The sequence below is a fragment of the Botrytis byssoidea genome, assembly GCF_014898295.1.
Source record: "Botrytis byssoidea strain MUCL 94 chromosome Unknown BBYS_038, whole genome shotgun sequence".
Classification (NCBI taxonomy): Eukaryota; Fungi; Ascomycota; class Leotiomycetes; order Helotiales; family Sclerotiniaceae; genus Botrytis; species Botrytis byssoidea.
This window is the reverse complement of record NW_024065879.1, coordinates 266,904-293,371: the sequence shown is the minus strand read 5'-3', so window position 1 is coordinate 293,371 and position 26,468 is coordinate 266,904. Positions and strand designations below refer to the sequence as shown.

Sequence of the window (26,468 nt, the reverse complement as noted above, 5' to 3'; positions counted from 1 at the left end):
AAATCTGATTTAAATTTAAATTTAAAATTAATAATTAGTATTAAATATTATAAAATAAATTTGAAATTGAATATAAACTATAAAACTCTTAGAAATATTATAAAATTTAAAGACTTTTTTTAGAAATAAAATTCTTTTAAAAAAGAAACTATAATATTTTTGATTAAAAAAAAATATATAATAAACTTTTTAACTGAAATATAAAAATCAATTATTTTAATTATTATTTTTTCTTATTTATATTACTCTATAATATAATTAATTATAATTTCTAAATAATATATTATTTCAATATTATTTATTATTATTATATTATATATTCTTTAATATATAAAAATATAGTTTTATAAATTAAATTAAAATATTAATTTTATTTTTCTAAAATCTCGAAATAAATATTTTATTATATTTTAAAAAGTATTTTTAAATTTGTTTTTTTTTTAAACTATATAAAAATTTAAAATTTGATATAAAACTTGATTATTAATATTTTTCGAAATTTCAAATTTTTGATTAATAATAATAATAATAATAAATATAAAAAACTATTTTTAAATTATATATATTCACTCTAATATAGATTTTTATTTTATTATTAATATTTTAAAATATTATTACTCAAAATTGATTAATATTCAATTGAATATTTCAAATTTTTTAAATTCCTGAAATTATTTTTTAATAAATATAAGATTCTATTGTACAAATTTTAAAATCATTATAATGATATTTGAATTTAATATCGATTTTTAGTTTAATAAATCAAATTGTGTAAGATACAGGGTTGTGCAAGATACAGGGATATTGGTTATCAACCCTTGAAGGTTTTGATGTTTGATTGATTCCTCTTCAGACAATGAATGAAATATACACATGAACGATTGTTACCCATGTATGTATTCAGATAAATGATTTTGAGACCATACCAAATACCTGGGTACTCTTTTCAACATCAGAACTCAATTGCAGCAGTTTTACAGTTACCTCTCACTCGAGTATCTAGACCCCATATTGGCCTTGTCTTTAAGGCCTGACTGCCAACTCTCCGAAACTTAACCGGCTCGAAGCACTAATAAACTCCCGCCCCGCTACAGCACATCAGACAAGACAAGACAACAAAAGCTCCCTCCAACCCTGAAATAGGATAACCAGCAGGATACCTACGTAACCTTAACAATTATTCTACCCCTCATCTCACCTTTTTTTCGAATTCATCCAAGATTACTCTTGTGAGACGCCATTGCCTGCGACAATCTATTACTGCCCAACACTTTCTTATAAACACTACATCATCTTCCAGCCCTCGAGTTAACTTCGCTGGCTATCGCGATAATGAGCACCATGCTCCCGGGGACACACGTCTTCTCTCATCAACATCAATACAATCCGCAGGTCGACCAACCATGGATGCACCAGCAGACCCACCTTCAACAGGCGCAGCAGCAGCATGCAGCGGCGGTTCAGGCAGCTCATTATAATCGCATGGCGGGTCAAAATCAAAACCACAACGCCGCTGTACCTTCCATTTCCTCAAATCACGGACAAGACGCAGCAGCCATGATCGACTCCAATGTTTCAGAAGAAAATAGAAGGACTTTGAACTTCATTGCAGATTTACTCAATGAAGACACCAGGGAAGCTGCTCTCCTGGAACTCAGCAAGAAGCGCGAACAAGTGCCAGAGCTTGCATTGATACTGTGGCATTCTTTTGGTAAATTTACGCCGTTGGAAGCGGTAGCATTATGACATGCTGACAGATCTAGGTGTGATGACATCACTTCTCCAAGAGATAATCTCAGTCTATACTCTTCTCAATCCCTCCCAGCTCACCGCCGCCGCATCAAATCGAGTCTGCAACGCCCTGGCTCTTCTACAATGCGTTGCTTCTCACAATGAGACTCGCGCCCTTTTCTTGAATGGTTGGTTATTCGGACATCATTGATATGACGCAGAACTGACATTAGTAGCTCACATCCCTCTTTTCCTCTACCCTTTTCTCAACACGACTTCTAAATCCCGACCTTTCGAGTATTTACGTCTTACCTCCCTTGGAGTCATCGGTGCCCTTGTCAAGAATGATTCATCCGATGTCATTAATTTCCTCCTCACTACTGAAATAATTCCATTATGTCTTCGAATCATGGAGACCGGATCAGAACTTAGTAAGACAGTTGCAATATTCATTGTGCAGAAGATCCTTCTTGACGATCATGGTCTTAATTATATTTGTGCTACCTATGAGCGATTTTACGCTGTTGGCACAGTACTCAGCAACATGGTTTCACAACTTGTTGAACAACAAACTGCGCGATTGTTGAAGCATGTCGTCCGCTGCTTCCTTCGGTGAGAATTCATCCAAGACTCCGAGATCGTTCCCGCTAATATGAATTTCAGATTGAGTGATAATGCGCGAGCTCGCGAAGCCCTCCGCCAATGTCTTCCTGAACCTCTCCGCGATGCCACTTTCTCCTCAGTCCTTCGCGATGACGCTGCTACCAAACGATGCCTTGCACAACTCCTCATCAACTTATCCGATAACGTTGTTGAATCTTCATCGGGTCACCAAGGTCTCTAATATCTACTTTCTAATTCCACTTTCAATGTACAATTATAAAAGCACCGATACGACGCAAACGAGCATGGGGGATTTCATCTTCGGTTTTGCATAGACATCACGATACCCGGTCTTTCTTTTCGGAAATGTCGTAGATCTCTGCAGCTGGTCATCACAGGTTTCATAAAAGCATTGCGGGTCAAATGGGGTTGGTCTGAAGGGTGTTTTGCGCGGCTTGGTTCAATGAAGGTAGGAGTTGACAGTTACCGCTCCTCAAGCGCATCAATCTGGCGGGGGCTTCAAACTTACACCTCCACTCCAGGTGGATGGTCATTTCTTTCATTATTTACATTGATTGGTGTTGATTACTGTATTTGGCTGTTTTGAGGGCGTTGGGGACATCTTACATGCTGCACTATAATATAATGCTGCTAGGGAAATGGGTTGTAAAGTAGGCAAAAACTTCAGCGTTCAGGAATAGAGATATACATTCTTGATATTGGGATTGAGTATTAAGAAAGCTTATCGACACTGTGAATATGAATAATGAAAGTAAAGCGGGGACGGCACAATATTACAATCTAGAAGTCGAGGGTCTGAGAGTCTGACAGATCATAGATTTGGCAGACCCTTCAACTGATGTTAAAATTGGGCATACGGGTAGTAACTCTATTACTCCACTACACTGTATCTGGGTATTGCACAAACCTTTGATCGATAACCGGATTCGCGGAACTGATATAAATATGCCGGTACCTGGCTATGTTTATTAGGATTCGTTGGGAATGTGCAGCGGCGGATACGGCACTTAGTAATAGTTATCAATACTCGAGTACATACATACTATTCTACCAGTGCCAGCCTACCTCGCCTACCTTGTCATAAACATTCTAGATGCGGGAGGAGATGTACCTGGGTGCCCACTGCCCCGTCTCTTGTGCCCAGTCTCGAGCCACCTACAGTGTACGAGTGTACGAAGCTGAATCATCATCAAGGTGTACCTAGTAGGTATGGTGATCTATCACACAATATCAATGTGTCTCATTCCGAAGATTCCCCAGAATGAATATCGTAGGATGAATAGTAATCAAAACACCTCGGATATTTTTGGAATCTCCTTCTCCATGACCCACCACCCAACAATTCTTGGGACAGATGCATGATACTCGAATGAAAACGTCACATATCGGTACATCTACCTGCAACAAAGGGCCCCCAACCACCGACAAGCAGTTGGTGTATCGTGTATCGATTATTGATCCACAACCTTAAATCTGCCGATTATTATAGTTCTTCCTCTACTTACGAAAGCGACCCAATTACCAAGCATCAAATTCCGAGTACCTAGGATTTCGTACGGATTTACCTGGAATCTACCGGCTAGACTCAGCTCTACTTGCATAACCTTACTCAATACTGTATTCCATCTCAAAAGGTTGAGCGATCAGAGGAAGAGAAGAGACGGTACAGTTAATCGGCTGAAGAAAAGCTGATAAACCTTGTCTTCCGTTTTTCGTTTTCCTGCATACCCACCACCGTACCTGGTATATACATAAAAAAGAGGAAAAAAACAAAGAAAATCAATCTGATGACTGGAGTAGAAAGATTATGCTACTGTCGGCGTTAATGTGAACTGTCATTCAGCCAATACTTGATCCAGAAATCATTCCACGGCTGACAAGGACGACAAGGACGACAAGGACGACAAGGACGACAAGGACGACAAGGACGACAAGAGAAGACAAGACAAACTACTCACCGGTCGATGTAAGGCGTGGTCATATTATCGCCGTCTCCAATAAGTGTGTGCTTGACTTGTTTATAAAGCAGATTGGTCCCACCCCCGCATTCAAATTGGCCGAAGATGAATTCTTCTTATAACGGTGTTCCTATGCAGCAGGACGATCGATATGCTTTGACAATTCTTACTGAAGCCGCTATGCAAACCGATCCTCAAGCTAACAACAATCCTTCATCCAATAATTTCAATACAATGTCAAACGCCACCAACACTGCCTATCTGAGTAGTAATCTAGCTAAAAACAATAGTGTCTCGACAGTCCAAGACACCAGTTATCATTCACGTGCACCGCCTATCTCGACACCCATTTCTTCATCCGCGATCAGTAATCGTCCCACCAATACATCGCAATATCGGTTTCCACCTTCAATATCCAACCTTCTCGGGGACCACACAAGACCTCACCAAGATATGCAGGGACTTGCTTTCAATCCCACAGAACGAACCTCACAAGGTATCTTTATGAACCATCCATTTCAATCAACATATTCCGATAGTCTAGGAATTTTGAACGCTGAGAAGTATGATGATGGGATATCTCATAATCCTAGTATGATGGGTATGAAAAGTCTGATGCAAAATCAAATACCGTTTGGAGTGGTGGAGAAGCATGGAGATAGTAGTGATACCAAACCACAAAGTGAAGAGAATGAGCATGGACAAGGGAAGAAGCGAAGGAAAAGAGCCAGAAATGAGTCTCCAAATCCTGATGACGACGATGATGATGAAGCTCGAAAAAAGGCGAGAGGGAGACCAAGAGTTGATACTAAAGATGAAACAGCTGCCGATGTAAGTTTCCTCCGCCTGGCTACACATGTCTGTTCTGGAAGCAAAACACTTTTAGCCTATCAAATCAGATTATCTGATCTAGGATATCAACTCCCTATGTTCTCCAATGCATGTTGACAATTATCACATTGCTAATCATTACCCAGAGGCGAAGAACTCAGATTCGAATGGCCCAGAGGGCCTATCGACATCGCAAAGAGACAACAATTTCTTCTTTAGAGAGGCAAGTCCAAGAACTTAGAGGTACAAATGAAGAAATGAATAACATATTCATTAACCTCTATGACTTTGCCATCAGTAGAGGTCTTCTACAACGCGAGCCGGAGTTTGGTCAGCAACTTCAATCAACTACACAAAGATTCCTTGCTCTCGCAAAACAAAATGCAGGCGACGAACATCCAAGGCATACAGATGACTCGCTAGATAATACCACACATGAATCTCATGGGGAGGTCAAACATCCTTTGACAAGTCAGAATGCTCAGTACCCACCTCCCCATACTCTGCCTTCAGATGAGCCGGCTACCACCGAGACCATAAACACATGGGGTGGATACACTGTATCGAAGGATACTGGTTCTGAAGAAGAAGAAAGGCAGATCGAATATAATCACAACGGCACAGAAGAACCTAGACAATTTGAGATAATCAGCAGGGCAACTGAAGATAACGCGAGTTTTCCTTTTGACTGGACGAGTATTCAACAATATCGAGTCGAGATACCTTCCCCTACCAGCAATGATTTCCTCCAAAGCTTTTACCCTCATGCCGAGGTCCCGCTTCCAACTACACATTCTTACTTTGAACTTTCATTTGCACGTAGAGTGCACCGCGCGACAGTGGAACAAGGCTACAAGTTACTTACAATGCAAAATCCTCCACAACAACGATTCGAAAAAGCATTTGGCTATTGCTTGAAATATCAAACCAAGGAAGAATGCATTGCGCGATTTCAAAGGATTATGAATACTTCATCAAAGGGATCTCTTCAGGAATGGCGCTATCCATTAGTTCACCTTGGAGGATCAGGTACATACTATCCCAATCAAGACTCTGATGCTGATAATGAGTTGATGCCCAAATTCCGTACTGGATTTTCTATGGGCCCATTTTCCACAGGCGTCACACCACTACTGGAGAACATCAGTTCTGATATGAAATGTACCATTCCTGGATTTGAAGGCGAGTTTTTTGATCCTAACGACGTTGAAGGCTATCTTAGAGGTCATGGATTCGATCTTCATCCAGGTGCCGACTATATCACAGGACAAATAGAACTTGAGGTTTCTTCAGGTGCCCACAGTCCAGGGACTGCTAGTACTGACTCGATATTCCCACCTACACCTCGGAGTCCAGTTGGAAAAGTCCTTGATGGAACCAATCAAAATGCGTATAATCTCGATTATATCAATGGTAACCTTAATAAAGAAGCTCAAGCTAGTGCCATTTCCCAGTCTATGGAAATTCCATCTTGGAATGCCAGTATTCCCAAGGGGGCTAATCCTTTTGATTTATCCGGTCCAATATTTGATGGTACAGCCGGTCCCGATTCTGAAACTTCGAGTCCCAACGTTAGTACCAATAGTAAGCGCTATACGGAGAAACGTACTGTGACTATCAAAGTCGAAACCCTGATCAGAGGTATGTTGTTTAAAAGTTGATATTAGGATCATTGCTGATTATCATTTTTTTTATAGAATTGATCGGTATTTCATGCTGCTTGGGTCGTTCCCCTGGATACAGACGAGCCGATATAGATGCTGCGATCATAACTGCAGCAAGAGAAACTGGGTTTGAATGAACTCTAGGGTAGGCTTACTGATGCTGCTCCCGAATTTTTGGGCCGCTATTTTCGCACCTGCTCAAATGTTAGCAATCAACGTAACGCTGGCCAATTTCAAAAAGCACTTCAGGGCGCCTGCCAGTTTCGTCTGGATTATAATTGTCCATATGATCTGGAGGGTTGGTTAGACCGATGTTTACCTGTAATCTTGAGACAACATCTCAATTTTATGAAAATTGCTGTATACACATTGGTAACCATTCATCGCTATCAACCCCCTTGTTCGCACGATTGTCAACATTCTTTATTCATTTACGAAGAATATTCCGATTCACAATGGCCTATCAAAGTCAGTAGATTCTCATTCGTTATGAATTAAGGGCTCAATCATACGTATACTGATTTCTTGTAGAACCTTTTAAAGGGGCTGTCGATAAAGCAATTCCGGATGAGCAGCGAAAGGTAGACGAGCCTACTAACACCGTAAAAGTCGAAAAGGCCAAGAATACGGGCATCAGAGCCGAGATCTATACTATTACTCCAGGTTATTTTAGTCCTCATGCCTCTGCGTCAATTTTCCCGGTGCTTTCTCCTCGATCTACCATGTTTGAATGGCATAAAGAATGTCGAAGAGTACCTACAGCCGTTGACAAGGTGTTAATCGAAGAATACCAGAAGATGCACAGTAAGATTAATCGTTTACAAAAAATCTATTCGAACAATTGAAGCATCTCAAAGATTCAGTACTCCTTGATTGGCAGAGAATAATCTAGACTTTTAAATGCGCGATCGCTTTCAACAAACACGACTGACTCCCTATACAGTCGCCAAAATTCTCAAGGCCCCCCCTAAAGAGATCTGCGTTTACTCCTCAATCATCAATTTTAAATGGGCGATTACAACAAAAGTCTCTAGCACAGAAACACGACACGACATCTGAGAGGAATAGAAATTAATTCGAATTCGGATGGGCTGGCTGCAGTTGAGCCGTCAGTGCGGAGGAAGAGGAAGAGGAAGAGGAAGAGGAAGAGGAAGAGGAAGAGGAAGAAGCGATTTGTGATGGCATTTCAGGGTGGGAATTGAAAGTACCTTCATTTGCGAGCCTTGAACTAAGACCCAAAAAACGTGAGATCGGGGTTAAACAGTTTTCGGTGGATCTTCTGTCGACAATCTCGAAATATTCGGCGGTGCGTGAAGATGGTACTCTGGTTTGGATCTGCAGGTTCAGAGGAAGGTGCTGATGGCTGTTAAATTATGCTTGGATGTGCAAAGGGGAAAGAAGGAAGGAATAAAGGGTCGGTTATTGCTGATCTCTCTTGGAAGGGGAAAGTCGCAAGAGACGGGAGTTGAATGGAAGAGTAATATAAAATATCTCAGCATAGCGAATATAAAATAAGCGAAGTCTATTGAAGGGGTTCGGGCTTGTGAATGTTGGTTCCGAGTTTTTTTTAGCGTGCGTGCTTTTGTACATTATAATACTTTCATGATTTAATCTACGCGGCGTGTTCTTATAGTATCGCATACTCAATCACTCCTGTCGCTTTGTGCTTTTGTAGGAAGTGCAGGAAGTGTAGGAAAATGTTTGTAATGTTTTTAGGGATGATGATGTGATAAATGAATTGATAGGGTTGAGTTTGAGATTTTTGGGTGTTAATGAGTGAGTGGTGGTGGTTGGGCTGGGAGATAATTTTAGAGATTTATGAAGAGTGGTTTGGGAAGGAAAGTGGGTTTTGATATTTGTAGGTGGGTGGTTTGTGGGCTGTGGTTTGATTAGGGTATGGGAGGGAGCGATAGATGAGATTAACCGTGAACGAGATGAACGAGATGACGTTGTTTGCTTGTGTTGGCGTAGATGATGAATGCCGGTGAAATGGGTTGCTGGTTGGTGGCTTCTGGCATTCAAGTCGAGGAGTGATTTCCCCGCAATTATTTAGTAGGTAAGACGGATGGATGGGATCGATGAAATATTTTCGAGCCTAGTAATATAATCATCGTGTTGAATTTTTGACTCAAAGGTGTGAGTATAGCATAGAGGCTACAGTTTCTATGCTAGAATACTAAAATAGAGACTGTTCCTCGAGGCAGTATCCATGGGAAGTTGTAGCTTTGAGGTGGTGTAGAAAGTAAATACTTGAAGTGTTCGAGGAGTTCTTCAAAACCAGAGAACTAACCTCGAGACGTCCTATTGAGGGAGAATCTTGATAATCACTTTAAAGAATCCCTTAGTAGGGTAGGACCTAGAAAATCACGTTTTTATAATGTTGACGTCGAATACTTAGATTGCATTGACTGCACTGTTGCTTGGTGAGACACTGGAAGAGGCCATAATGTTTTGAAGGTTTATCACCGATTCGATCTTAGAACATTGAAAAGAGTTGTTACAAGTTTTTGATCCGGCTTTCGAGAGCTCCTTCTGCATCTTGATATCGTGGTTTCCTCTTTCGTTTGTTTACGGCAACAACAAATGAAGACCAGTAAACAATCTCCTTCATCAAAACATCCTGTCTCACCAGCATCCTCAAGTCGATTAATCATTCTTCCTAATTTGGTTCAGTCATAAATATGTCGTTCAGGGATAGATTGGAAGAATGTGCTTCAAAGTTACACGTGGGGCGAGATGAATCAACGGCGTTCAAGACAGCAATTCTCTTTCTCGATCTTATGGCTGCGCACGAGAATGAGAATTTGACCTATCGAACTCTTGAAGAAGAAGGAAAGATCTTCGATAGAACACCATCTTCGAAAGAGACAGAGATAAAAAAACTCGAGAATTATTTGTGCACTCTCAACTCCAGTTTTCCAAGATACTGGGCAGTCAAGTTGCAACTTACGTACCTTGGACACAAAGATAAGTGTCAGATGGTCCACAAACAACGCGCATTTTTGGAAGGAAACGCTAAATCATCAGACTTGAAGGTGGTTTACAATAGCATCTTGGATAAGTGGCTCAAGAATTGGAAAGCAATTGTATTGGAACTCGATTTGATTACGAGAGATGGCAGTGAGAAAGATTCTTGCAGACTGGCTTTCCGAATAATTGCCAACAACAGAAGACCAGAAGATGTGATTTTCACGGAGAGATTGAAGGATTGTTATCAAATTCGCAGAGTATCAACGAATCAGGGCAACATAGATGGCTCAAAGTTCGCATTTGGCGATATTGATATCGAAGAAGTTGAGTGTATTGCCACAAGAATATGGGGATCAGAAATTAGTCGGCAAGCCGTCCATATTGTTCCATCACGAATAAGCACGACCGAAATGAATTTGATGTTTGTCGTGAGACGGGCAATAAATCCTTTGCTGGGAACATACGATCCCAAGAATGGTTTAATATTGGAAAAACAAATTGCAGACGCTTGGGAGGCATGTCAAATTTGTATTGTGCCATGTTTTGATGAGGACTTGATGTTCAGCACATGGGAATTCCGGGTAATGGACTCGAACCTGTTAAAGTGCAGCCATCTGGAGCTGGGTTGTTTATTCCAGAACATTCATGGATGTACAGCGAAAGTTGGATCTAATCCAAGAATAGACTGCATCCAATTCCACTGGTTTCTTTGTCTGGCTATATCGAAGAATAAGAATTTTGACCAGCAAAGAATTGAAGAGGAATTGATTTATGGCAAGCAAGCTTGGTCAGCAATAGATTCAACGGTTCGAGTGAAACGAGTTTTGATCTCACTTCTAAGTGACGCTGTTGGTCGTGACCTTCCTCTTGAAATAACGAATTGGAGTGCGTATAATAATAGGCTCTCAAATCTACCAGAAATTCAAGAATTGATGTCAAGAATCTGCGATGTACCAGATGCGACGCCGAGATTAGAAGGAGGGGGGAGCGAGCATTAGTGGCTATTAGTATATTTAATATCAGAGGTGAAGTGGAAAGTTCATGCCAACGAAGTAAATAGTGCAATTCCAACATGAAATAATCAAGCACGGCGTTTTCAAAGTCTTCGTGATCCAAGTGTTCGAAATCCGGTTGAATGATAGTCCGCATTATCAAACACATTATCCAGGTTCTACTTGTAGACGTTTCACTCAACTAAACAATTAGATATTCACTGGCAAGCCTATCTCAATTGCGCCTGTTACGAAAATCACAATTGGAGTGGTAGTCTCTGGAATTCTCTCTAGCCTGGACTCCTCGGAAGGAACATTCTGGATGTGGTGGGGAATATCTTTGAAACCCCTGAGTTCTCGCTAATCATATCGTCTAGACTAGACTCCACATTTTCAGAGGATAGAATTTTTACGTGCAATTAGTGAGATTGAGATTCAATGAATATATGGGTTAAGTGAATTATAGTTAACACGGCTTGAAAAATTGACTGATAGAAAATGCAGTGTTTTCCACAGTCTGATATTATCGATTTCATAAATCAATTGTTTTGAATCAATTTGATAACTAAAATTTATTCAATATTTAAGAGAGATTCATCAATCGAGAGGAATTCAAAATTCCAAAGTTCTTGATTGTTGGGCTGCAGTCTGGACTTTCGGGTACCCTAGGAAAATAGAATGAATGAGAATTATAAACTTAGATACTGCAGAAGGAAAATAGTGCTCGTATATAAAGCTTTAACAAACACTTCCCAGCTCAGAATTAAAAGCCGTTTACCAGGCCGAGCTCCGCTGCTCCATAGTCTACTCTTGAAGAAAGGGCAGACTAAAGCACCCTCCATGCTTTGCTGACATGTGGTCGTAGCACAGCTTTGAGTATTCAAATGACTCCAAACACACCCAACAAAGATGTGCACCACATTTGCACTCGATGTGGTTACACCCATCCGTCTTCTCAATAGATGTCTTGCATTTGGGACAACTCTTGATCCCGATCTTTTCCATCATTTTGAGTGTCGCTTCATACTTTCCAGAAGACTCGTATTCATACTCCGCGCACGTTTTGTTGTCGTGCTGATGGTGACAATATGTACATATTACCGTGCAGCACTCCGTGCAGGTATTGAAATGCATAGTATCTGTGACTCGATAGATAGTATCGCAATTGGGCTTTGGACAATAACGGAATGTCTGCGGATTTCGCTGGATATGAGATGAGAAAGAGGCCTCGAGGATATCTTCAAATGCTTTAGAGGAGAGGATTTCTTGTAGTTCTTCAAGGCTGAAGCTGACTTGACATCTTCCCATGTCCCCGTGGCAGTTTATTGAGAAAGTCTTTCCGTTGGAACTTGCGGCGCTGCAGGAAAGTTCGAAACACTCGATGCAATATACATGATTGCATTTGGTGAGGATTGGATTATCTGCTGTTCCCCAGCATACAACGCAATCTTCTTTGGCGGTAACTGATTCAGATTGTGGCTTGGATTCTTTCTTGCCGATCATTTTCAACGCTGTTTCGTATTCCTTTTCGGTGCCTGCGATCAAGATCCTCCGTGGCCTCGAGACAATGTCGAATGTGGCAATATTATCTCCAAGTGCAGTAGCAATCATTCTGAAGCCACCATTACATGCCCATCGGAAGTCTTCAGGTTTCAATTCAATTATATGAGCAGTGTAAGATGCGTTACCAATAATTGTCGTGATGATTGATTCCACTTCCTTGCAATTTTCTTCGGGGCCATACAGCTTTATTTCTTGTTTTCTCTTGTTACGGAGGATGATAACTCCGTGGTCTTGCTGAATCCTTTTGAATTTCTGAAAAACGGTTCCATTGCCCATCAAAGAAGATGTCCACAAAGGCTTGTCACCATCCATCACTGTGATCCCGTCTAATATCCCATTTAACGCTTCTTTCGCGGCAGCGACATCTTTCGAAGCCTCGCCTTCAATCTTTAAAACTCTGTATTGCTGTTTAAGACCGGCGCTGGGATAGATCTTAAATTTCAGATGCTGCTCGTTCCAAATTTGGCTGACAGTACGGATTCGACTTTGAATGGCATTGAAGATCGAGCTTGCAACTTTGAATTTTGCGGTACTGATAAGCTGGACGGTCAAGGTCAAGGCTTTACAAAATGGTAGAGGCATGTCTTGCAACGAAGTAACTGCCGCTCTTGCATCGGACTCCTCGTAATATCTAGCAACAGCTTTTGCTGTTTTTGCCCGGGGGGGGTCAGTAATAGTTTATATAAGAGATAGGTAGTTTAAGGAAATAAGAAGCGGGGTGTTCAATAGTCCGGACTGCAGTCCAACAATAAAGGTTATCAAATCTTCAAAGCAATTGAAATATTCGAATCATTTGAGGTATTGAACCATTTTAAGGTTCTAACTGCTTTTGGATATTCCAAACCTTGCATTTTTGGACCGCAGTCTGGACTATTAGATACCCTAATAAGAGGCTTGATGGATTCCAGGAAATTTGAAACCTATGAAAGATAGCTAGGAATTGAAACTAACCTCTTTTGCCTTCCAGTTCTGTACTGATTTGGCTCCATTCAATAGGACCAACCCCAAGTAATAGAGACATTACAATTGCACTAGCCTCTTCTCCTTCCACGTCATAGTTAACCTCTCCAATTTCTATTCTTTGTGGTATGTGATGTGGCAAGGTGATATAAGTGGGGATGTCTTTCTGCGTGGTCATGGCAGGCAGATTTGGGAGCATAACCGTCCAAGTCAGTGGACCGAGTAGCGACGCCATCCGCCCAGTCGGTGGTTGAGATCGGATTGTTTGACCCAGCACCTTAAAAGATTTAGAATTGATTCTCTCGGAAACTTTTTCGGCAACGTTTTCACTTCGAAAGTGCAGCCACACCGTCCTAGAGGGTTTGAACCAAGAGCATTGAATCTTTTTGCATTCGATTTGGTGAGAATTTGTGCCGGATTGAAGACCTGCAGATACATGGGAAGCTTTCATGTTTGGATATTTGGTTTTTAAAAAGGTCTTCTCGTTGAGTTTTGAGCAAAATCCCTTTGCAAAAGTAGGATCATCCACCTTGACATCTGCGGATGCCGTGTCATCATACCTTCGTATCCGCACACACTCGGGCATAAGATGTACTCCTTTCTTTCTCAAAAGTGAAACGAAGGATTCTGCAGTGACATCTAATGGCAATCCGTCGATTCGAGCGGCAGAAAAGTCCGTTGGTAGCGAGATCTTAGATACTTGTGCGCCAACGTCAAATTTGGCCAATGCGCCTCCGAAATCTCTTGTGAAGTTGTCATAATTTTGTTTTCCCTATCGTACGTCAACTTAGAAGATAGACTGAATTTCGCACTAGAAAAACAAACCTCAGGGTCTAAGTCCGCTTCTGCTGCCTTTTCTTTTTGTTTCTCTGCAGTGTGCGAATAGGGACATGCACTCCCATTTCGACAATTACCTCGAGAGTGATGGTAGCATGGGATCTGAGAGCGAGGATCTTGTGTTGAATGTGAAGTTGCAACTTCAGATGGTTTTTTCGCAGAAATGGAAACTTGAGGTATAATAGTAGTCTTTTCGTGAGAATAACGACAATCTTCTCCTCTCATACAATATCCACTGGCAAAGAACTTGCACGGCGCGGGGGAAGCCATCTTTCAATTAGTATGTTGACGATTTTTTGTGATCTAAAGTTGTGTAGTTATTATAGAAACAATTACCCCTCATTCTTATTGTGATCACCCCATGTATACATGCTAGCAGACCTAAGCGCCCAATGGATATAATTTGGTAACGTCTGCTGTGGCTGTAATTTCCAAATTGGGCGTCGCAATTGAATGTAACATGTATTCTGACCATTTAGAAGAAGCTTGTTGATTTTCTATGAAGTGTCAACTGCTTCGGTCTTCCGATTGGTTAGGAAGTATGTGTAAGTGAGGCACAGCATGTCGTCGTCATACGACCAACCGTTTTGATACTGCAGCGAGATAGTACTCGAGCCATCAAAATTAAATAACAAAAAAAAGTGAAAGATATTATAATTAAAAGATTCACTTTAAACAACAAATGTTTAGTTCTAAGTCATTATATATGTTACCAGCAAGTTATGATTATCTTGATTTGAAATTGTTGTTGCTTCTTTTTAGTTGCCCTACAAGCTGTTCTACAGCCGAATGCGAACCTAAAAATGTCAAAGGGGATGTCGATAAATTGGGAATCCATCACCATGTAGCTGACATAACGTTGGATGAGTGACCAAATGGAAGTAAAAGTAAATAGAAAAGTAAATACAACTGACACTTTTACTAATAGAATGAAATGGAGTTTGATAACTTGCGATGTCTTAGGTTCTTTGAGGATGTTTTGCCAGACAGCCAAATGCTTGATAGTATTTGTCAGTCGAGTAAACACTCCAATACAAATCAAATACCCCTCATAATTCACCGCTTCAACAGCCCAGCAATCAAGAATCATTCGATAGATTGGTTAAAAATGATTCTATGCATGGCCGTAGACTATTATAGTTTGCAACGTCAGAGGCAGTTGGTAATAGGATAACTAGGGCTATTTTTGATTAGTTCCGTAAGCAGCAAACGTTTGTATTACATTCAGCGTTTGTTTCTATTTCTTGCTCCTTTCTGTAGCTACCTTTCTATCGCAAAAATTTGCCAATATACATCGGAGTAAGAGCCTTGTTGCTGAAAAGCTCAGTCAACACAATAGAGAACTTAGTTGATGTGATTTATGGTCACAGGCTACTGGCCGTCTCACTCACTGCAGTCGTATACGTCTGTTTTCTTCTGCACATAGGTGACTGTGCAAGACATTGACTAGATCATGTAGTTGTTTGCGGAAGCCATCTACAATATTTACTTTCATCCATTGGCCGATGTGCCAGGTTCATTCTGGTGCAAAGTCTCGGGCTGGCCTTCTTGCTATCAAGCATCGACCGGGTATCGTCACATTTGGATTTGGCAAAATCACGAGATTCACGGTCAGTTGAGACATGATCCTTACTCATCGCCATCTACTGATCAGTACAAGGTGACAGATTTCGTTACCGACCAGACGGAGTCTTGATAGCCACCCCCAAGGGATACCGTGAAATTTACAATCCCAAGGCGAATGTGAAAAAGGCCGAGTGGTATGAGATCTGGCGGAGGAACAATGAAGACTATAATGCGTTGAATACGACCGACCCTCACAAACATATGGTGCTGCGAAAGCCCTTAAACAGCGCCTTCTCAGAAAAATCACTGCGTTCGTCAGAACCCTTCATTATCAAAAATGTTGACCGCTGGATTGAGATCATGCTAGATGGTGAAAAAACTAAAGGCAAAACTGAATGGACGACGCCGAAGAATCTAGGCGGTGAATGGGTTGATTACCTTGTTTTTGATATACTGGGCGATTTATGTTTTGGGAAGTCTTTTGAGACAATGGAAATCAAGGAAAACCCACTTCGTCAGATTCCACATATCATTGGCGAATATTTGCAATTCATGTATCCGGTAAAAGAATATCAAAACCGAAAAAAGGCGACACTAATCTATTCGTTCCGCAGATTTCGAACTCGCCCTTTCTTAACGCATGGGTTTGGCTCAAGCCTCGCGGCATTGATAAATTACTTGCGATGATTACTCCGAAGCCTGTGATTGACTTCTATAAGTTTCTAGAGAAATGCGTTGAAGAGCGTGAGAAGCAAGAGCAAAGCATGGAGAAGAACAGCACAAAGAATGAACGGAAAGATATGTTCCACTACTTGTTCCAGGCCAAAGACTCTGAGACTGGCGCTCCCGCCTTCAATCACACCGAGCTTGTAGCGACAGCCAATCTTCTGGGAACAGCTGGCTTAGATACTACTACCACTGCTATTTGCAGCGCTTTTTTCTACTTAACACGAAACCTGCATGTTTACAAAAAGCTTGCGAAAGAGATACGAGATACCTTTCCTTCTGCCGAAGACATCTGCTCCGGTGTGACTCTTTCTAATTGCAAGTATCTGCAAGCCTCTTGTCTTGAGGCTATGCGAATGTCACCAAATGGACCACCAGAGCTTCTACGCCAAGTCCTTCCCGGTGGTATTGAAATCGGCGGTCACTGGTATCCAGAAAACACTCTTATAGGTGTCCCTAGCTACTCGTTATACTACCATCAGGAGACATTCAAAGATCCATTCGTCTTTCGACCTGAGCGCTGGATACCAAACGACGAACTAGGCATTTCTGCAGAGCATGTTGCTGCTCTCCAAGAATCATTCAAACCTTTTTCAATCGGTCCTGGTCAATGTCCCGGCAAGAACATTGCATTGCTTGAGATGTACATGACTTTGGCTCGGACTATTCATAGTTGCGATGTTCGTCGACCACTTGATGATACATCAAATCGTGGAGCTGGCAAACCTGAAAATATTTGGGGTCGGAGAAATAAAAATCAGTATCAAGTTGTAGACGCCTTTCTTGCTCTGAGAAATGGGCCGGTAATTCAGCTTCGTCGAAGAGTAAACTAATGAGCGAGTCGGAGTTCATTTCGGGATGATTCAGTTGGTTAATGCACGCAATGCATCGAGACAATCAGGACATGTAGTAGATGCACGGATAAGGCGTTCCGGATTGAAGCCGAAAATGGTCTACGGGAAATGCAAAACTAGGGAAGGTTAAAGTAACTGTGAGCTCTTGCACCGGCGCAGCACTTGATGGTTGCATACATTTCGCCAGAAATAATATTACAGCAGTAAAACCCCACACTTTTTCGATAGGGACAAACCTTTTGCGAGAAAGGTTGTGAGTGGTGGAATATGAGAGATTATGCTGACGGTGACCACGCGTGCTTACTATTGAATTAAACTAAACAAGATTCCAACAGTTGTTTTTTTCCAATACTAGGTACTCATCGCAATATTTATTTCTAAGCTAACTGTATTTGGTTCTAGGCTCACTCGCTTCAGATTGTTAAAGCGGGAATGACAGGGGTAGCGGCAACGACAAGAATAATGATCGATAGCATCCTAATACTGGTATCAATTGATTGGCTCGACGCCTTACCGCATCAATAAGCATAGGCTCAAGCTCACCGGGGTGAGCTCATTCGGTACCCAATCGTACGTTAAATTCTGCCGTTTTCATTTGGGTATAGCGCGAATATACCATTATTTACAACAAGTTGGTGCAGCAGAATTCAAAGGAAACCAACCTAAATTATCGTCCATACGGTCATTACTGTGTCTCGCTCATCTATTAGCCTGCGCCAGCTTCTATACCTCAACATGGCACCAGATGATGATAAAGAAGCTGTGAAAAAGCTTATGAGCTGGACACAAAAAGTTCAGAAAGGACAAGGGCCATCTCTTTTATACTCCAATATCACAGCAACAAGCCATCTCAACGGCTGACCAGCCAGCTAATGGTCCAGTTTGGGCCAGCAGGACAATTCTGCCAGCTCCGAAGGATGATTCCATTGTCACTGCTACCACTGAGGCAATTTGTGATCTTGGTGATGGATCTTGCGCGGACTTAGTTGCTACTTTAGCTGATGTCCAAGTACAGTGGAGCGGGTTTCGATCTGGAGTTGGTGGACGCGATCAGTGTAGGCAATAGTATTTCCCATATTTCGTATACGGGCTAGTTTAGTGGTGCGTATCGATTTTTTTCGAAATATGTACGTACGTGATATTGAATTCGATACCACTGAAGATATTCAATATTATTTAAACTTTTAATATTACTAGCAATATACTGAAGTACTGGAATTCGATGTAAAATATGTATTCCTATTTATATTAGGTAATAAAATTCCATTCCTTATTCCAAATCGAATTAAGATCCCTTATTTCTAGTCTAATTTGGCATGGAATAGATAATTTATATTGGATTTCAGTATTTCAGTATATTGCTAGTATTCTTTAGATATATAAATATATACAAGAGTGGTATAACCTCCTTTGGTATTAGCTGCAATATCAATATGTTAATACGCGCCACAGTTTTACTGTAGTATACTATTGCCTACACTGGACGCGATAAAGAGCCGAACATGAGTGAGTAAGATGAGTACAAAGGTCTTATGAAAGATACACGATCTAAAATGACCATTCTATACGCTCATGGGGGCCTCAACTAGTAAGCTCAGTCACACTCAGAGAATATGTGTGAATGTTAACCTTTGATTATTCAGCTCCGGAGGACCAGCTTCTGTACGTGCAGTTACATCAGCTCTAGCAAAACTTACCAAAGGCCGCTGTCTTGTTCTCGAACAAAGACTGGCTCCTCAGAACCCTTTTCCCGCACCTTTAGTCGACCTTTTGGTAGCGTACCTATCACTTCTCTATCCACCTAAGGATTCTTTTCACGAAGCAACCACCCCTGAGAATATCGTCATCGCTGGAGAAAGTAGCGGAGGTAACCTATGTCTTACTTTTCTCCTCTTGCTTCAACATTTCCAACAGAGAAAACCCCGCATCAACTTCGATGGCCAATGTGTTTCGATCCCAAATCCTGCAGGTTTTGCGACCTTCTGTGCTCAAGTTGATGCCACGATGTCTTTGTATGTGCCTTTATTTTCATTGTTCAATTCCGCGGAGACATGCAAGCTAATCTAGCGAGTTAAACTAGCTCATCATAAGCGCGGAATAAAGAATATGATTTCATAGACGACATTCATCCAACACTTAGCGATATTATAACGCCGGATTCTATCTGGCCTAGTACGCCTCCGAGATCACATATTTACTCACCTACGACGAACCTAATAACACATCCTTTGGTTAGCCCCGTTTCCTCCAAGTCATGGCCTTCCATAAAGTCACCGCCGTTGTTTTTTGCCTATGGCCAAGAGCGCATGGTAGAAGAAGGAAGGTTCACGGCAAAGCAAGCTTTCAAAGCTGGTGCTTCAGTAAAATTCCACCAATACAACGCACTTACTCACATCTTTGTCTTTATCGTACAATTAGCTCAGACAGCTCACCTCTTTACTCAATGGGCGCAGTTCTGTCGAATGTGTGTTGAAGAGCCTCAAAACGTAGATTCCAGTCGATATTATATTCAAAAACCTGTCGCGGGTACACCTGGTTTCAAGATTATCCTCCGTGATATTGGTGACGGGAAGGAATTCACGGATTTGGAGTATGAAGAGGTGCTCAAATTGATGGATGAAAATGAAATGAACATGAAGGTTTGGAACGGACTGAAAACGAAGTCATCGTTGTAAATTGGATAGAAGTTTCGATCATCATTCTCATTTGTCGTTGGCCTATTGATCAATGTATTCAAAATCTGATAATCCATGAAAGTGGAATATAACCATGATTCTTCGAAACACTTCGGATTCTTTGCCAGGTTCAACATTCAATCGTTTTATTGAATGGTTAGAGCATCAATTGGAGCTGCCAAGATAACATGCGATGAGACATATGTAAATGTGAACCACACCAGTCTTGGACCCCAATTATGTTCACGACCTGCTCTGTATTTGCCCGATGGCAACCAATGGAAATCTTTATCAATCCTGGTATGATGAATTCATTCACCTATCAGGATTTTATAGTCCCGATGGGAGCTTATAGATAAGTGGCTACGAAGCAATTTATCCGATTTTGAACAGCAAAAGGTTCAATTGATGCTGATTGGGCGAATTCTGCATTGCCGCCGGGAGCTTTAACTTATGTATGGAAGTATGGGAGTTATAAACGGGCACCTAAAAGTTGAGTAGTGTGTGTGTGTGTGTGTGTGTGTGTGTGTGTTGAAATCGGGCAATCCCTCGCTGGTTATATGAGTTGATAGAGGATTCAATATAACGATGTTACTGTTATGAAGCTTGCAAAAGCGTTCCCATATCGTTTCCCCCTAGAAACTATTACTATTTAAGGAGTGGATAAATGATTGAGATCATTTGGTAGACTCGTAGTTGGTCATATTCTCATTTCAGACTGATTATCAATATACTCAAGATGCCCAATCTGGGATCCCGTTACCCCTGCCGTTTCTGCCTTTACTTTTGACTCGTTTTGGTGGCCTTCTTTATTTTTCCATTCGAATTCTTATCATCTCCTGAAGATTCTGATGTCCCGGGACATTTCCATGCTCGAATACATCTTTTATAACGGCAGACACGCAATGATGATATGGGTAGGTATCGTTTTCATCCCACACTTCATCGTCGTGTCTCCCCTTCGTAGAGTGGCCGAAAGAAAATCCCCTCTGGTCATGCTCTGCTATCGATCTCAGTAGGTTTGGTATCGCATTTGGTAATCCTCCGATAAATTTGGCAAACTCATCAGAATTCTTCATGCAACAAGCATACGGGTTAGCGCCGTGCTCAAGCATCAGTTCGAAAACTCTAACCCACTTCATGGAGAGTGATGAGATCTCCGAATTGTCCTTGGATACAAGAACGTGAACCAGATAAATGACATATTCCCAGATTGTATAAAAGCTATTGACATGCTCATTTGGGTCAGCGCCATGAATAAGTAGTTCCTCAAGTACGACAATATCGGGAACTAGGTCACCGAGTGCCCATCCATCCATAGACAGTGCATAAGCTAAAAGAGGCAGCCCTGTTCTGGTTTTGACTGATATATGTGGTAAAGGTAATTGAGGTTGGCTTGTATAACGCGCGACGGATGTCAGGCTTTTTCGAGCTTTGAGAAGCATTATGAGACCATATTTGACAGCAGCAGAATCAAGATCATCACCCCAGTCAGGTCGGTTTCTTCCTGCCCATTTTGGATCTTTTTGTGACCAGTGTCTAGACAATCTTCGGTCTGCTTGCATGCTCAAAACCCTGTCAGCTTCTTGTACCAGTTCGAGAGCCTCTTCCATGACCTTCGGGTTCTGCCAAGGAATTTCACGGAGTTGACTCAACAATTCTACCCCACTAGTGTATACACAATCTTTAGGATCGAGCTTGATATCAATCACACGGGCCATCAATAATGCTAGCTCGGGGTCGAAGGTGGTATCAATTGTATGTTTTGTGATCTCGTCCCAGTTCCTGGATCGTTCCAAAAAATCCACTGCCGTGCGGTGGAGATAGACTATCCTTCCTTTTGCCCCAAAATCTTGTAATTTTAGTATCGAAGAGCTGTGTAATGAAGATTCCTCTTCTACCGAAGAGCTCTCTTGTACCGAAGAGAGCTGTTCGGTGCGGATAGTATGGTACCAGTCTGAGAGATTTCCTCCCCATTGCACATGCAGCCACAGTGCATAAGGATGTATAACATCCTCTAAGGTTATCATCTTCGCTCTGAATTCCTTTTGGAAACGCTCCACATCAACACGATATCTAATTTTCCGCATGTAGCATCTCGCCCTGGTATGTGTCTCAACGAATTTTCGACAGGCGCGACTCCTTATGGAACCAAGCAGCGCCGACATCTGATCATTTGATAATCGTATACGCAGATCTCCTTCGCGTCCGTATACAAGTGAATAACAGGCATTCATTGCTGCAACCTTCTCCGTCGTCCGTTCTAACCACAATGGTACCTGAAGAGTTGGGTCTACCACTACTGCTACCCGTATCAGGTTACCGGCACTATCTATCCTTGGGTCTTCTATTTCCCTCGCCAACTGCCTCGCTGCTCTTGGTTCGCTTGCCAAAGTTCCGCTAGGAGCTGGAAAAAAGTTTTTGGCCGAAATTTGGATGTGATTCCTAAACTCCTCAACAATATTAACATCAGAATCGTATGTGTTAAATATCTGTTTGTTATCTCTCACACCACTCTCATTGGAAGCAATGCGGATTATCATTTCGCCATCATGCTCGTCCGCTATCTCAATGAGTCCACGACATCTACTGGCAAGGCGCAATCTTGTTTTATTGATCTTCATGAGCCTTTCTTCCATGGACTCACTTTCTGTTGCAGCCTCCATAGATATGATGGGATGGTGTGAAGTATACTGTAATGCATTATGTAGAGTGATCGAGTCCAAGTTATTCCCGCATGTTCTAAATATTTGAAAAATCTTCGATGCATCTTGACGAAACTCCGGTTCTATTCCTTGGATGATATGAGAAAACAAATTCTCAAGATCTACTGGCAGGCTTTCAAGTCGTTTCCGAAGTTCAATTCCACCATCTCCACACCTGAACCCATGGATGAGCGATTTGACGACGAGAATAACCCATAGAAAGACACCCTGTGCTCGGTGAATGATTTCTTCAATTAGCCAACTTGTTGTACCCAAATCATTACTTATAAACATTCGCATCAGTTGATTTTGCTCCAGCTTAGCAACAACATAGTCATTGATGTCATCACGAGTGAGATCTTCTAGCTTCAATGTGCAAGCATCTTGAAAGACTGACAAGAAGTCTGGCAACGGCCTGCTCGAAATGCAAAACTTCGTGAAGGGGAATTCGTTGGCAAGGTCGAATAGGTACTCTGCCATATCGCCATGATCCCCTTCGTACTCGTCTAAGCCATCAACAAAGATGCAGACTTTGAGTGAAGGGCTGGACATGCCGACAAGTCTTTTGAACGCTTGCTGTAAGCGGCCTAGAGACCATTCATCAATTTGGAATTCCAGGTCATGTGATTCCAAGTCGCACATCCGCACCCATTCCTCGTGAAATATCTCTAGAATGAGATTCTCATCTTCTCGGAGAAGACCATGTAGAAGTGCGCGTAGGAGTCCGATCTGAGAACGTTGTCTTTCCGTCCCACTTAACCAGAAATAAAACGCACTTGTTATTATCTTAGAGGATCCTGCCCATTTTCTCAACAAGAGTTCGGTTTGTAGGTGCTCATATATGAAACGCATCAGAGTCGATTTGCCACTTGCTGGTTTGCCCTGTATCCAATAGATGCCCGAACATTCAGAAAGCCAAGTTGCGAAATTACTCCATGGTTTTTGGTGGACAGTAGAGTCTCTGAAGATCCAATGGAAGCTGTTTTGATATGGACTAGCTATCATATCTTGTCGATGATTCATGTCCGAAAATCGAAGGGACTCTAAGATAACAATTTTGAATTTTTGAGCACGCCGAACTCGCTGTCTACTATCACGTTCCACTAGCTCAGCGGCAGCCTGGCGGTTCTGTTCCACCAATTGTCTAGATAGAATCAAGTTCTCATTGCAGTAGACCCTTGATTCAAGTAACAAATCGATGATATCTTTGGTGTCTTTATTCAGAGACTCAAAGCTAGAATTCTGCTTAGCGGTCAATAGGCCAAGTTTTTGAAACTCCGATTGCTGAGAAAAACTCAGTCGTTCAAAACGACGAAGGAATTCCTGATCTGACGATTGCATCTTGAGAAGCTCATTCAAAACCTTCTTCGTATTTTCGTCCAATTTTTGGAAATGGTTCTCTGCTGCAGATGACATTGAATCTGAACCATCTCTAGAGACACAATCAATTTATTGTTCGGCAGCATTTTGAGGGCAAAATAGGTACTGACCGCAATAGCAAAAGTAACTCAGTGTCGAGCTCTTTTCTGAGATCTCTCAATCTTAGAGCAAATTCATCAATGTCATCTTTCGACCAAACACTCTTCAATGCCATTCGAAAGCTTTTCCATTTTGGATGTTGTGATCGGGCAGGTGCTTTCAATTGATTGAGCTGGTTGATAAGAGTATCAGACACAAGAAAGCATTCTTGAGTGATTATCTGAAGTCTGGAGTGAACGATGCTGGATCCAGAGTTGGTTCTTTTTGGTGGTAAACGTATTGATTGGGCCAGTTCTTTAAGCCGCAAGGTGGCTGTTTCGGTTCTGTCATGTTCTGTAGTGAGACCGCTGGTGGAGCTGTATATTTCTTTGCTCTTGCACACAATCTTGCAAGAATAGTCGATAAACTGAGCAATTGCCGCTGCAAGCGATATGGCGCTCACCGGGTCCATAATCAATCGTTGCTTGAATGAGAGTATATGAAAATAAGGGACCTCACGTTCGCGGATATCTTTTCCTAGGAATTCGAACGTAAAGAACAAAATACATGGAGTGTCAATAAATTAATTTGATAGTCTTGCCAGATTTTATCGAATGCGCTCCGTCAGATAGGGCAGTCTGCCTGGCAGACTCTGCCAGAGTGCTGCTAAGCCTCATGTCACTACCTACCGTACAGGGGATGTTATCCAATAATGCAAAGATAATGCAAAGTGGCTTAGAATCTGGTCGGTATGTTTCGACATGATTGCTTCGTTACATACAGATCATATGATCGATTCCCTATCAGCAATGTAGTTACTTTCAAGGTTATTGAGGTATTCATGTAGGATGCAGAACCATGTCCTGAGATTTAATTTGAAGAATGAAAAGCAATGACTTCTTCATGATTTCTCTATCCATGGTTTTCAAGCTTCAGCACGGCAGAATCATCTGAATCATAAAAGAAAGAGGAAGAGGGGGAAATGTAAAGGAAAGGAAATGATGTCGTGTGTTGTTTTTGTCCATTCTCGCCAGTTCTTAGGAATTTAAGAAAGTGCGAATGCTTAGTAATCAAATCAACGTAGTGGTCAATCGTTCATCACGTGGAGTGGAGTGAGTTATTAAGAACACTACCTAACTAAGCAAAATAGATCTAATAACTCAAGGTTTCGATTGAAAGAAGAAGATGTTAACTTAAAAGCAGAGAAAAAGAGAAAGAGGAACGAAAATACACGATTGAATTGACTTGAAGATTTTTTTATCGTTATTTTTGAGTTGAGGTTGTTAGGAATCGTCTTCTAAAATTGCAGTATCTCTTTATATGACATTAGGGACATGAATACTAACAATATCTTTTAGATATAAGATTAATCTTCAGAATCATTTATATCCTACCATTATATGATTGGCCTAACTATCAAGCCCTCTACGCTTATTGATTGTATTAATCTTTCTAACCTATATCTTTTCAAGATAATATCAGACATGAGAAACGAGAAATGATAACACTCCGAACTCCTCGTGTTGTATTGTATAAATATGAACAGAAGTATGACTATCTAGGTAGTTATAAGTAAGTAATTATGTATTTCCATCCGTTCCCCTACCTGGAATCCCATGATACTCACCTCCTCATTTCTCAATAGATTTCTCTCCCTTACTATTCCCTATGCTTTTTCCTTTTACACGCTCCCGCTCTTTTCATTCTCCAACCATCCCGCACCCATCCAAACACCCCCACCCTCTCTTTCCCTTACCCTCTCCTTCCCCCTCCCTCCCTCTCCCTTCTCTTTCTTTCTCACTTTCTTACAAAGTCTCTCCTCTTCTTACCCTCCCTTTCTCGCAAAATCTCCCCTCCCCCTTCTCTCAGAATCGTTATTCGTAAAACAAAGGAAAGGCCCCTGCTATATAGAAGCATATTCTCCGCAACCACAAGTACCCCAAAGACCCTCTCCTCGAGCTCCAGAAAAAGTCCTTCCCAAGATCAATCTTCTAGCGATGAGGCTCAAAAATGACATAAATGGAGAACAGGAGTTATAGAACAATGATGGTTGGGAAGATGAAGAGAGTCGGGCACTTCCCACCATCTACTGGATGTGAATTGTCCAACTCGACACATTCTCTTTTATCGCTCAAGCAGAATACTAAGCTTTGATACGAATAGCCGAGAAGTAATGAAAATCTACATCTTCGGATGCAAGAGTCTCATTGACCTCTACACACAACCTCCTGCGAAGCGTAATCGCCAAGAAAATGTAAATTTAGCACTTATTATCTACATAGGTATTCAGAGAAGAAAGAAGGAACAACCACTTCCGAGAAACAATTACTTTCCCAGTACCAAAGTTCACCGGG

The 26,468-nt window shown here is 41.5% G+C and overlaps 9 protein-coding genes across 9 annotated transcripts; 7 read left to right on the top strand and 2 right to left on the bottom strand.

Moving 5' to 3' along the window:
- The first annotated feature begins 1,120 nt into the window (after positions 1–1,120).
- Positions 1,121–3,073, top strand: EAE97_011582 (uncharacterized protein). The gene is made up of 4 exons (XM_038882097.1): positions 1,121–1,711; positions 1,764–1,919; positions 1,965–2,343; positions 2,395–3,073. The coding sequence occupies exons 1-4, from the start codon at positions 1,333–1,335 to the stop codon at positions 2,573–2,575; spliced, it is 1,095 nt and encodes a 364-aa protein (XP_038727148.1). The 5' UTR covers positions 1,121–1,332; the 3' UTR covers positions 2,576–3,073.
- A 1,345-nt stretch (positions 3,074–4,418) lies between these two features.
- EAE97_011581 (uncharacterized protein) lies at positions 4,419–6,945 on the top strand (the record flags this gene model as incomplete). The annotated part of the gene is made up of 3 exons (XM_038882096.1): positions 4,419–5,144; positions 5,291–6,785; positions 6,842–6,945. 3 exons carry the CDS (start codon positions 4,419–4,421, stop codon positions 6,943–6,945), a joined length of 2,325 nt encoding a protein of 774 aa, XP_038727147.1.
- Positions 6,946–7,263: 318 nt separating this feature from the next.
- EAE97_011580 (uncharacterized protein) lies at positions 7,264–7,867 on the top strand (the record flags this gene model as incomplete). Its single annotated transcript, XM_038882095.1, has 3 exons — positions 7,264–7,276; positions 7,340–7,612; positions 7,752–7,867. 3 exons carry the CDS (start codon positions 7,264–7,266, stop codon positions 7,865–7,867), a joined length of 402 nt encoding a protein of 133 aa, XP_038727146.1.
- A 1,622-nt stretch (positions 7,868–9,489) lies between these two features.
- EAE97_011579 (uncharacterized protein) lies at positions 9,490–10,776 on the top strand (the record flags this gene model as incomplete). The annotated part of the gene is made up of 1 exon (XM_038882094.1): positions 9,490–10,776. One exon carries the CDS (start codon positions 9,490–9,492, stop codon positions 10,774–10,776), a length of 1,287 nt encoding a protein of 428 aa, XP_038727145.1.
- A 448-nt stretch (positions 10,777–11,224) lies between these two features.
- Positions 11,225–14,428, bottom strand: EAE97_011578 (uncharacterized protein). Its single transcript, XM_038882093.1, has 3 exons — positions 14,119–14,428; positions 13,285–14,065; positions 11,225–12,980 (listed from the first exon to the last, which is right to left on the bottom strand). Exons 1-3 carry the CDS (start codon positions 14,398–14,400, stop codon positions 11,575–11,577), a joined length of 2,469 nt encoding a protein of 822 aa, XP_038727144.1. The 5' UTR covers positions 14,401–14,428; the 3' UTR covers positions 11,225–11,574.
- Positions 14,429–15,387: 959 nt separating this feature from the next.
- On the top strand, positions 15,388–17,255 carry EAE97_011577 (uncharacterized protein; the record flags this gene model as incomplete). The annotated part of the gene is made up of 4 exons (XM_038882092.1): positions 15,388–15,534; positions 15,590–15,740; positions 15,791–16,257; positions 16,311–17,255. Exons 3-4 carry the CDS (start codon positions 15,958–15,960, stop codon positions 17,253–17,255), a joined length of 1,245 nt encoding a protein of 414 aa, XP_038727143.1. The 5' UTR covers positions 15,388–15,534; positions 15,590–15,740; positions 15,791–15,957.
- A 756-nt stretch (positions 17,256–18,011) lies between these two features.
- On the top strand, positions 18,012–18,375 carry EAE97_011576 (uncharacterized protein; the record flags this gene model as incomplete). Its single annotated transcript, XM_038882091.1, has 3 exons — positions 18,012–18,068; positions 18,115–18,331; positions 18,371–18,375. The coding sequence occupies 3 exons, from the start codon at positions 18,012–18,014 to the stop codon at positions 18,373–18,375; spliced, it is 279 nt and encodes a 92-aa protein (XP_038727142.1).
- A 433-nt stretch (positions 18,376–18,808) lies between these two features.
- On the top strand, positions 18,809–19,951 carry EAE97_011575 (uncharacterized protein; the record flags this gene model as incomplete). Its single annotated transcript, XM_038882090.1, has 3 exons — positions 18,809–18,864; positions 18,920–19,288; positions 19,417–19,951. The coding sequence occupies 3 exons, from the start codon at positions 18,809–18,811 to the stop codon at positions 19,949–19,951; spliced, it is 960 nt and encodes a 319-aa protein (XP_038727141.1).
- Positions 19,952–20,760: 809 nt separating this feature from the next.
- On the bottom strand, positions 20,761–24,586 carry EAE97_011574 (uncharacterized protein; the record flags this gene model as incomplete). The annotated part of the gene is made up of 2 exons (XM_038882089.1): positions 20,761–24,088; positions 24,147–24,586. 2 exons carry the CDS (start codon positions 24,584–24,586, stop codon positions 20,761–20,763), a joined length of 3,768 nt encoding a protein of 1,255 aa, XP_038727140.1.
- Positions 24,587–26,468: the final 1,882 nt, after the last annotated feature.

Excerpts from the sequence above, each read along its gene's own strand:
- EAE97_011578 (XM_038882093.1), bottom strand. The coding sequence starts at position 14,400 with ATGGCTTCCCCCGCGCCGTGCAAGTTCTTTGCCAGTGGATATTGTATG. Across the intron at positions 14,066-14,118 it reads AAGCGGACTTAGACCCTGAG|GGAAAACAAAATTATGACAA; the intron begins GTTTGTTTTTCT and ends GACGTACGATAG. Across the intron at positions 12,981-13,284 it reads AGAACTGGAAGGCAAAAGAG|CAAAAGCTGTTGCTAGATAT; the intron begins GTTAGTTTCAAT and ends GGGCAAAAACAG.
- EAE97_011582 (XM_038882097.1), top strand. The coding sequence starts at position 1,333 with ATGAGCACCATGCTCCCGGGGACACACGTCTTCTCTCATCAACATCAA. Across the intron at positions 1,712-1,763 it reads GATACTGTGGCATTCTTTTG|GTGTGATGACATCACTTCTC; the intron begins GTAAATTTACGC and ends TGACAGATCTAG. Across the intron at positions 2,344-2,394 it reads GTCGTCCGCTGCTTCCTTCG|ATTGAGTGATAATGCGCGAG; the intron begins GTGAGAATTCAT and ends TATGAATTTCAG.